Genomic DNA, 10,842 nt, shown 5'->3' with positions numbered 1-10,842 from the left:
GACAGGGATATGGTCTCAAGCTGTTGTCCTTGAATTTTCTTTGTGCGGATGAGCACTTGTCTATTTAAAAAAAAACATAGGGAGCTATAATATAGCAGGTCAGACCACTTGTTCATTCGGGCGAATGGGCTATTCCTCTTTATGGTCTTAGGCAGAGGTTCCTCAGATTACATGACTGGAGATATCAAGGTTGGAAACTGGAGTCCTTATTGTGCAAGACATGCAATTTACTGCTGGATTATTGACTTTCCTCTCAGCTGCTTATGTCCCTTCTAAGAAAGGCTGGAGATGAATAGCTAGTCAACAAAAGCAAATCCATCAGAAGTGTCCATTATTTAACAATAATGCAGAATTACCATCATTATTGCAGCCAGAAATATTAGCAACTCAGCACTAGTTAATTCCCATGAGGATCAAGAATTAGGCAAAGATTCTGGCAGAAAGACAAACTAGATGTGTGTGCACCAATTGCAGTTGTGCATGGAAAGAGGAATTTGGACTGGGACATTTGTACATGCTGTTGAATGCATGTCACACAAGTACAGTATTCTAAAGGCACCAGATTCCACCTGATTTTGGAAGCTAAGAGGGTCAGCACTGCTTTGTAGATGGATGGGACACCTATATAAGTACGGATGAGACCAGAACCCCTTCTACACAGCTGTATAAAATCCACGTTATCTGTTTTGAACTGGATTATATGGCAGTGTAGACTAAGATAATCCAGTTCAAATCAGATAATGTGGATTTTTCTGCTTTGATAACCTGAGGCCTAGATTTCAGAAAAAGGAACCAGCAAAACCACCTCTGTGCATTTTTTGCCTAAGAAAACATTATGGAATTCATGGTGTTACCATAAATTGACATGCAATATGAAGGCACACATACACATGTGTGCACACACACTTTATGTTTCACCTAGTGCAACATGTTCATAGTAGAGAAGATTTGGACATGTGTGTTTGTGTGTTTAAAAATCTTTCCCTATGCTGATGTGAAGTAACTAAAAAGTACTGTACTTTGCTAGAATCCAAGAAAGAACTATTTGTTCACTTCTCAGAAGTCTGTGGGGCATGAAGGAAGTGATGGTGGAGAAAGAATGAGAGAGAAATGTGGTGAGGGAGATAGTGCTGCCCACTTTTGGCCCTGGCCCCATGTAGCATTGGCTTCATCTCTGCCCACTTTCAATACTTAAGTCACATCTCTTCCCACTTGTCCACACTGCAAAAGAAAAGTTGACCCCCACTGCTAGGCAATGCCCATCTACTGCATGCCTCATATGGCCACTGCCAATGCCTCATTGCTGCCTGTGCTGTAGGGGAAGGAATGACTCCATTTGCTAGTGCCTGCAGAAAGTACAGAACAGCTCATTCTGATTGAGGTTTTGATTAAGGTTCAGACTTTTCCTCAGAGTCCCTGCCATCCTCAGGCAAAATGCACATTCCTTAATGATAGTGGAGGAGACACTTAGAGAGAAGCATAGACCACTTTTATATTATCGACTTTTATATTAACAAAGGTAAAGTTGCACCAAGTTAAAACAAAAAAGTAAACAGAGGGCAAGTTGGGTAGCTTTACCTACTAGATATTGCAGCTCCTTCATCAGCTCCATCTCATACAAGTGGCAGAAAGAACCATTAGAAGGAATATGATCAGTTTTGATATTATGTTTCTTCAAGTAATTTCTGACTTATGGATTTTCTTGGTAAGACTTTGTTCAGGTGGGGCAAGTCATTTTCTCTCTGAGGCTGAGAGAACATGACTTGCCCATTATTTAGTCAGTCTTAAAGGTGCTGCTAAATTCCTTCTTCCCGGCTACACCTCATTTTCCTTTTTTACACTTAGGAGTTGTAGCCTAAGCCTGTATATTAGACTTACAACAAATATGTCTCGCCTCCTAAATATTCCTCTTCATAGACCCCAGAATGAGAACAGGAAGGAGGAGTTTGAGAAAAAAAGGCTGAAAGTGGAGTGACCTCCTGTAATGATCTGGAAAATTGAACCATGAACATCCTTATCCCGTTGAGCTTCCTTAGGCATGATCAAGCAGAATTGTCCTTAATGACTGAGCTCAAAGCAATATGGAGACATGGGTCACCACTGAGCCCTTGGGCATTCCTGAGATCTATCCTAGGCACACTTACCCAGGAGTGAGCTAGAGTGATCACATAAAATCATAGAATCATAGAGTTGAAAGAGACCTCATGGGCCATCCAGTCCAACCCCCACCAAGAAGCAGGAAAATCACAATCAAAGCACCCCTGACAGATGGCCATCCAGCCTCTACTTAAAAGCCTCCAAAGAAGAAGCCTCTACCACACTCTGGGCAGAGAGTTCCACTGATGAACAGCTCTCACATTCAGGAAGTTCTTCCTAATGTTCAGGCGGAATCTCCTTTCTTGTAGTTTGAAGCCATTGTTCCATGTCCTGGTCTCCAGAGCAGCAAAAATTCCTTTCCTACCTTCAGCATGATGGTGGGGAAGTACTTTGCTCTCTTCCGGTGAAGGGAAGACAAAGAGTTAAAAGTCCCAGCAAGGGCTTGTTGTGGGAGGGGCCCAGGTGAATTGAGCTCAGCCCACCTCACTTGGCCTTAGTCAGTTGAAGAGGAAAGACGTGCTGCTGCTCTGCTCCAGTCCCTGGCCACGTGAGTATTGGGGGGGTGGGGAGGCCCAGGCCAGCAAGGAGCTGGATCTACCTCTCCCACCCTCACTTGTGGAGGACTTAGGGGCTGGGGTTCATGAAGTTATTAGCTTGTAGCATTATTTCTTTGTTCTGTTTTCTTAAGTTCCTCATGTTGGGGTTGGCCCTCCTTTGTGTGTGGTGCTATCCTTTGTTCCCAGGCTTTGTGCCCTTCAAGGAGGGTGCAGGCCTGGTACCCTTCCCTGCTTTTCTGTTTCTAGGCAAGGGTTGGGGCTCCACAGGTCATGGTAGGAGCTGAGCTGCTTTTCAGCCAGCAAGCTATTATATTTAGCAGGATGCTTTTGTCTTAACAGTCAATAGCTGCTCCAATAGTTGAAAAATAAGGGGAGTTAAATACCTTTGTTGTACTGGACATTTGGTGAAGTGTTTTGTTGGGGGGTTTTATTTTCGCTGTTGGTTTCATTGCTTTTCAAGAACATCCTAAAGTGAAAGGAGGGTGATTAATTGGTGATCCTGCAATGTTTAATTTGTAACTCCTGTAAGGTTAGGCCATTTCGCCTCCCTGTGCCCCCCCCCCCCAATTTTTGTTTGGAAAGGGAATTAGGATCCTTCTCTTTCCTCTTCCTGGCCTGGGCTTTGTGGTTTTGGCTGCGGAGGCATGAGCAGGCTAGTAAGATGGGTTTAATGTAATGTGGCCACTAAGCTTTATCGCTGCAGGGCTTTGCTTTCCTTTATCAGCAGGCAGTTTGGAGATAGAGCCTCGTGCTGCAGGCCAGCCAGCACGAGTCTTGGGGGCCATATTGGTTTTGCCATGCGGTCGGTATGGAGGCTGCCATTTCGGAAGGTGGTGGGAGGAGCCATGGCAGCCATTTTAAGAGGCATTTATTTACAGGGTCTTTGCATCTCAATTGTTATATGGGGTCACATGGGAACTTCAGGAGAAGGGGATGGTTTCCAATTGCATTTGGTTCATGCTCCCTCCCCTCTTTTTGAGCTCCTCCCTCAGAAACACACTCTCCCACTATTATCTCCTCCAGAGTTTTATCAATTTATCCTGTGCATTTGGTTGGCCCACTGTGTATTTATTTCTTTATCATGTTATTCGGCAATTGTTCAATTATTTGGTTATCTTATTTTGATGTTATTTTGCCTCTTCGTATTTTATTTTGCGGCATTGTGTTGTTGCTGCTTGGCTTCAGGTTAGCTGCCTCGAACCCCATTTGGGGAAATGGGGGCAGGGTGTAAATAAAATGCTATTATTACTACCTATTATTGCACCAATGCAGTTTGAAGTCAGCATGTCTCCTAAGAGGGTTATGGAGATGGATGGGCAAAGCTTTGTGGGATGCGTAGGTCTCTAACACCAGGATCTTGGTATGAAGGCATCCACGGAAAGGTAACGCGACCATGGTCATTATAGAATGTTTTAAAGAATAGTCATTCATGGCATATCATGTTCTTCTTATCAACAGGATGCCATCGAAGAAGAATGTGGGGGGCTCCAAGGGCAAAGGCCCTGCAAAAAGAGCTCCAGCGAAGAGGCCACCACCCACTGAGGATGCGTGCGAAGGAGAGGAAGCAATATCTCCGGAAGCCCTTAGTGGCTTTCGGGCCCTGTTGGCAGCAGTACAGAGGGGAGCGCCCCCTGCTGCCAGGGCTAAGACAGCTAGCACCTCCAATCAGGAAGACATATTAAATGCCATTTTGTCTCGTCTTTCTGCTGTAGAATCGGTGGTGCAGCAAGTTGCAGCCGTCGCTTCCCATAGCCGTGCTGAGGAGCCTCAAGTTACACCAGGAGCTGCCCAGGCTGAGCAGCAGATGACTGAACAGGTGGTTTCGGCACAGCCAGTGGGGGGAACTGAGGTCAACCCAGTTCCTCAGCAGTCTGCGGTGTCCATGGTCAACCCGGTCACATCGTCGCAGGTATCCACAGAGACACCAACGACGTCGCAGCAAGAGGGCGATGGAAGTGCAGGTAGTAAAGACACAACAGTTTATCCCTGGGGGAGCGTCACTGCTCCGGCTAACGGGGCACAAGTGTCCACAGAGATGGCGCCCCCTACAACCAAGGTGCAGGCAGTGGAGGCCGAGGCCATCGAGGCACAACTGTCAAGTAATAAGGAAAAACAATTGGGTAACAAGCAATTTTGGGGCACCCCAGAATGGCCCCAGAAGGCAGACCCAGATTCTGATATCCTGCAAATAGACAGCCATCTTTCCCCAAAGACCATAGAAAAAATCCGGAATGCAGAGTATGTCGATATGTTCTCTTTATTATACAGGGATCTGGATAAGAAACAGATTGAGGAATTGGGGGATGATCAAAGGGAAAAGTTTAAAAAGAGGAAAGTGGAGGAGAGTTGGACCAACTGGTTCAATGGGTACTTAATCTATATGTCAGTTGTTATGGAAGCATACCCATCCAGGGGCCGTTCTCTAGTGCACTATCTCAACATTATTCACTCTGCACAGGTGGACTATACTGGCAACGCGTGGTTGGAATATGATAGGCGCTTTAGAGCATTGGCGGCCCTTAAGCCTACCCTTAGATGGGACAGGATCCACGGCCATACATGGTTGCAGGTTATGACCGCGGCTAAGACAATACAAGGGGAGAAGACGGATAGTGGGCACTCCATCAGAAACTCCAGAGGGGTGCAGCCCTTTCGTCAGCTCCTTCCCCAGCAGCAGCAACAACAACAACAAAAGGCAGCGTGTTGGGAATTTTCAGCCCAGGGGGCATGCAGCAGAAGGGCCTGTAGATTTCAGCACTGTTGCGCAAATTGCGGGGGAGCACACTCCGCTAGGAACTGCAACAAGGGCAAGCCCTTCAAGTTCCACCAAAAGGACAATCAAAATATCAGGAAGGGGCAGGGGGCTGCTGCCCTTCCCAAAGGGCCCCAGCCCAATTAATACAATCCAGCTGCAGGGCTGGCTGGAAGCCTATCCTGATACCGTAGATGCAGAGTACTTACGGAGCGGTTTTCAGGATGGGTTTCGCATTCCAGCACAGGGGCCAAGGGCCCCATTTACCTCAAAAAATTTGAAATCAACCTTAGGAATGGAAGACATAGTTCAACAAAAGATTGACAAGGAGGTTAGGGAAGGTAGAGTTTTAGGTCCCTTCACTTCACCTCCCACAGATAATTTTAGAGTTTCACCATTAGGGATAGTCCCAAAAAGAGCCCCAGGGGAATTTCGGCTCATACATCATCTTTCCTACCCAAAAGGGGGGTCGGTGAATGATGCCATCCCGAGTGAGATATGCACGGTTCGTTACGCATCATTTGATAGAGCAGTCCATATTATCAGGAAGAAAGGGGTGGCTGCAGATCTGGCTAAGTGTGATATTAAGTCTGCATTTCGGCTTCTTCCAGTTCATCCCGATGATTTTGAGCTTTTGGGCTTTGCATTCGGCGGGGCGTATTATATGGACAGGGCTCTGCCAATGGGCTGCTCTATCTCATGTGCGGCTTTTGAAAAGTTTAGCACCTTTTTGGAGTGGGCCCTTAAAGTAAACACGGGCTTAAACGGGGTGGTTCACTATTTAGATGACTTTTTATTCATTGGGAGAGCGGGCACATATGAGTGCAGGGAGCTGCTTTGGGCATTTAAGAAGCTGACCAACCAATTGGGTGTCCCATTAGCAGAGGAGAAAACAGAAGGGCCAGCCAAGCAGCTGACATTTCTGGGTATTGAAATCGACACAGTGCAGCAGTTTTCAAGGCTGCCTAGGGAAAAGATCAATCTATTATTGGACAGAATACAGCATTTTATGAAGAAAGGTAAGGGCACGCTTAGGGAGTTTCAAGTTTTGATCGGCCACCTTAACTTCGCATGCAGAGTGGTGGCTCCTGGAAGGGCATTTCTGCGTAGGTTATGCAATGCCATAGCTGGAGTGTCACTGCCACACCACCACATTCGTATAACCAGGGCCATTAAGGCTGACTTGAGAGTATGGTTGCAGTTTTTAATGGACTTCAACGGGATTTCATTTTGGAGGCAGGAACTGTTACTAGGGAAGGCTCTCCAAGTAGCCTCAGATGCTGCGGGGTCAATAGGATTCGGAGTGTATTTTGATGGTCATTGGTGTGCAGAGAAGTGGCCATCCTCATGGCACAAGGAGGGCATAACATCCGATCTCACTTTTTTGGAATTTTTTCCCATTGTGGTGGCAGTATCAGCGTGGACGCGGGAGTTTGCTAACTCTACGGTACATTTCTGGTGCGATAACATGGCCACTGTACAAGTTATTAACTCATTGTCTTCAAAGTCGAAGAGGGTCATGGAGGCGGTGCGTTATTTCACGCTTCACTGCCTAAAACACAACATATGGTTCCGCGCATTTCATATTGCGGGGACGGATAATACCTTGGCTGATGCTCTTTCTCGTATGCAGATCGAACGCTTCAGACAACTCGCACCCAACGCAGATTTGAGGCAGGAGAAGTTGCCGGACCATCTTTGGCAGATTGGAACGAGGAGTTAGCCAGGGGGATGGGCCTAGCCCTGGCTCCAGCTTCCAAGAGGGCTTACATCAGGACGGTTCGCGAGTTCAGCGAGTTCAGGAATAAGTATAGATTGGGTGAGATGGTTCCGGTTCCCCCTGAGCATGTTATCCAGTTCTGTATACTGCTCAGGAGATCAGGGCTAGCTCCACGTTCCATTCAGGGCAAGATGTCCGCATTGGCCTTTTGGTTCAAGGCCCAAGGGTGGCCAGATGCCACAAATGACTTTCGTATTAGGAAATACCTGGAGGGGTGGGCCAGGGAGCGTGGCAAGCCCCGTGACGATAGACAACCGATTTCTCCAGGCATCTTGAAGGGTATGTTGAAGGTCTGGCCATCGGTTTGCTCATCACCTTATGAGGCAGCGCTTTTTCATGCAGCCTCTCTCACGGCCTTTTTTGGAGCATTAAGGGTTAGTGAATTGGTGGTGGGATCGAAGGCTGACAAATCAGACAGAGCACTTCGTTGGTCAGACATCAATTTGACCCCAACACAGTTGCAAATTGTTATAAGAAAGTCAAAGACCGACCAGAAGGCCAAGGGAAGTGTGCTGAAACTCTCGATGTGCAGTGATGAAGAGCTGTGCCCGATAAGAGCCATGACTACATACGTGGGCCACAGAGGGAACAAACCTGGTCCCCTCTTCATACATGGGGATGGGGCCCCTCTTACTAAATACCAATTCTGGACAGTTACATCAAAGGCACTGGAGGCCTTGGGCATCAAGGGGCAGAAGTTTGGGACACATTCCTTTCGAATAGGAGCAGCATCAGCTGCAGCGGCAATCGGATATGATGCTGCAAAAATTAAGGCTTTGGGGAGGTGGAAGTCGGGGACTTATCGGACTTATGTCCGCCCCGTGACACTGTACTGACTATTAATTGCTGTTGCAGGCGCAGCCCAGCTGGGAAAAAGGCGACGGGTTCTCATTTGTGGACACAGTTACATCCATTGGGCTGCACGGCATGCGAGCAAGACATCCTTTGGCCAACACCTGGGTCTAGCTGCAGATGTGACGATAGAATGGAGGGGCCGCAGAGGTCTACGGTGGGAAGGCCTGATGCCGCTTCTGTTTCCGTCTGGACGTGGATCCAACCCGCCCGACATGCTGATAGTTCATCTGGGAGGCAACGACCTAGGGTTGCTGAAGGGAAAAGCACTCAGCGAACAAGCTCTAGCTGATTTTCGGACAATAAGGGAGGCATGGCCTCACACAAGACTGGTCTGGTCCACAATTATACCCCGTCACAAATGGCCGGGCGGCGGCACTGTAAAGCAAATGGATGAGGCCCGAAGACGGGTCAACAGGTCAATGCTGAAGGCTTTCAGCGAGGGCCTGGGTTATTTCATTAGACACCCCGAAGTCACTCGCACGAGGCATGAATTTTATAGAGCAGATGGCATTCACCTGTCTGATGCTGGTAACAGTCAGTTTCTGTGTGATCTCCAGGCAGGTATTCGGGTTGTTTTGAAAAGTTGGGGAACGATAGTGACTAAGTAGACACTTGCCACTAATCTGTGGCGGTAAAACAAACCCTCATGAGTGGGGGATGAGCGTTATACCCGTTACCTGATAGAGTCACCACAGGAGCAACATGTGGGTTGCATCCGGGAATTATGGTGTCTCGCCCTTGTCGGAGGATGACGTGGTCAGGCGGGGCCACCGCCTCATCTGATTAATAACAAATTCAAGTTCAAATTCATGTTCAAGTTCACTGTCAAGTTCAAATTCATGTTCAAGTTTATGTTGATTGATAAATTGGATTGGATGATCACACAGAGAATGATTGGTAACATATAATAAAAGTTGCCCATAGTTAACCCACAGCATGGTCTTGTCTGGTGATTTCGCCGGTTGGAGAGCAATTCCTTTCCTACCTTCAGCATGATGGTGGGGAAGTACTTTGCTCTCTTCCGGTGAAGGGAAGACAAAGAGTTAAAAGTCCCAGCAAGGGCTTGTTGTGGGAGGGGCCCAGGTGAATTGAGCTCAGCCCACCTCACTTGGCCTTAGTCAGTTGACCCACCCACCCGCCACCGCTGCAGTGTACTTATCAAGGGTCGCCGTTAGGGGCCGGGTAGGAATTTTTTCCCCCTCATATTCTGGGGGGTTTTTTCGCCTACCCTACACTGCGCATTTGGCAAATTGGGTTGAGGGGGGTCTTAAATAGGCATCAAAGGTATGGCAGGCACATGCAGGTACTGGTGTGCACCACAGGAAGGGGGAGTACGTTACAGTCTCTACCTGTTACCTGAAGAGTTCCCACAGGAGCAACATGTGGGTTGCATCCGGGAATTATGGTGTCTCGCCCTTGTCGGAGGATGACGTGGTCAGGCGGGGCCACCGCCTCATCTGATTAATAACAAATTCAAGTTCAAATTCATGTTCAAGTTCACTGTCAAGTTCAAATTCATGTTCAAGTTTATGTTGATTGATAAATTGGATTGGATGATCACACAGAGAATGATTGGTAACATATAATAAAAGTTGCCCATAGTTAACCCACAGCATGGTCTTGTCTGGTGATTTCGCCGGTTGGAGAGCAAACTGCCTTGAGCTGCCTCTGGGGTGGGAAAGGCGGCATAGTAAATAAATAAATAAAACAAGTTTGCTCCCTCCTCTCTATTGACATCCCCTCACATATTTATACACGGCCAACATGTCTCCTCTCAGCCTTCTCTTTTGTAGGCTAAACATGCCCAGCTCTTGAAGCCACTCCTTATAGGGCTTGTTTTCCAGACCTTTGATCATTTTTTTTTTCGCCCTCCTCTAGACACATTCCAGCTTCTTAATTTCTCTCTTCAATTATGGTGCCCAGAACTTGACACAGTATTCCAGATGTGGTCTGACCAAGGCAGAATAGAGGGGTAGCATGACTTCCCTGGATCTACACTATATACTTCTATTGTATCAATATACTTCTATTGATACAGACCAGAATCCCATTGGCTTTTTTTTACTGGAGCCCCCAGTGGTGCAGTGGGTTAAACCCCTGTACCAGCAGGACAGATCACAGGTTCAAATCCAGGGAGAGCATGGATGAGCTCCCTCTATCAGCTCCAGCTCCTCATGTGGGGACATGAGAGAAGCCTCCCACAAGGATGTTAAAATATCACAACATCTAGGCATCCCCTGGGCAACAGTCTTCCAGATGGCCAGTTCTCTCACACAAGAAGTGACTTGCAGTTTCTCAAGTCACTCCTGACATGAAAAAAAACCAAAACAAAAACTGGCGCATGACATTGTTGGCTCATGTTTAACTTGTCCACGAGGACCCCAAGATCTTTTTCACACATGTATTGCTCTCGAGCCAGGGATTGTCCCCCATTTTGTATCTTTGCATTTCATTTTTTTTTTGCCTAAGTGGAGTATCTTGCATTTGTCCCTGTTGAACTTCATTTTGTTAGTTTTGGCCCATCTCTCGAATCTGTTAAGATCGTTCTGAATTCTGCTCCTGTCCTCTGGAGTATTGGCAGTCCCTCCCAATTTGGTGTCGTCTGCAAACTTGATGCCTTCTAACCCTTCGTCTAAGTCATTTATGAAGATGTTGAACAGGACCGGAACCCTATGGCACTCCACTCGTCACTTCTTTCCAGGATGAAGAGGAAGCATGGGTGAACACCCTCTGAGTTTGTTCACTTAACCAATTACAGATCCACCTAACCGTAGCTTTGCCTAGCCCACACTTGACTAGTT

General features: G+C 47.2%; 1 protein-coding gene across 2 annotated transcripts; it reads left to right on the top strand.

Moving 5' to 3' along the window:
• Window positions 1-2,455: 2,455 nt before the first annotated feature.
• Window positions 2,456-9,651, top strand: LOC137096994 (integrase/recombinase xerD homolog). 2 transcript variants are annotated; one of them, XM_067467957.1, is made up of 3 exons: window positions 2,456-2,644; window positions 4,113-4,615; window positions 7,040-9,651. In XM_067467957.1, exons 2-3 carry the CDS (start codon window positions 4,114-4,116, stop codon window positions 8,020-8,022), a joined length of 1,485 nt encoding a protein of 494 aa, XP_067324058.1. In that variant the 5' UTR covers window positions 2,456-2,644; window position 4,113; the 3' UTR covers window positions 8,023-9,651. The 2 variants fall into 2 exon arrangements, with proteins under 2 accessions (XP_067324058.1, XP_067324056.1); XM_067467955.1 differs by having other exon boundaries at window positions 2,456-4,615.
• Window positions 9,652-10,842: the final 1,191 nt, after the last annotated feature.

The sequence above is a fragment of the Anolis sagrei genome, chromosome 4, assembly GCF_037176765.1.
Source record: "Anolis sagrei isolate rAnoSag1 chromosome 4, rAnoSag1.mat, whole genome shotgun sequence".
NCBI classification, from domain to species: Eukaryota; Metazoa; Chordata; class Lepidosauria; order Squamata; family Dactyloidae; genus Anolis; species Anolis sagrei.
Note: the sequence above shows the minus strand (reverse complement) of the source record. Positions and strands in the feature narration are given on the sequence as shown.

What these genes read in the sequence shown, in the direction of transcription:
- LOC137096994 (XM_067467955.1), top strand. Translation starts at nt 4,084, where the DNA reads ATGGCATATCATGTTCTTCTTATCAACAGGATGCCATCGAAGAAGAAT. An exon ending in AGAGGGCGATGGAAGTGCAG is followed by an intron (nt 4,616 to 7,039) that starts GTAGTAAAGACA and finishes TCTCGTATGCAG; the next exon opens with ATCGAACGCTTCAGACAACT.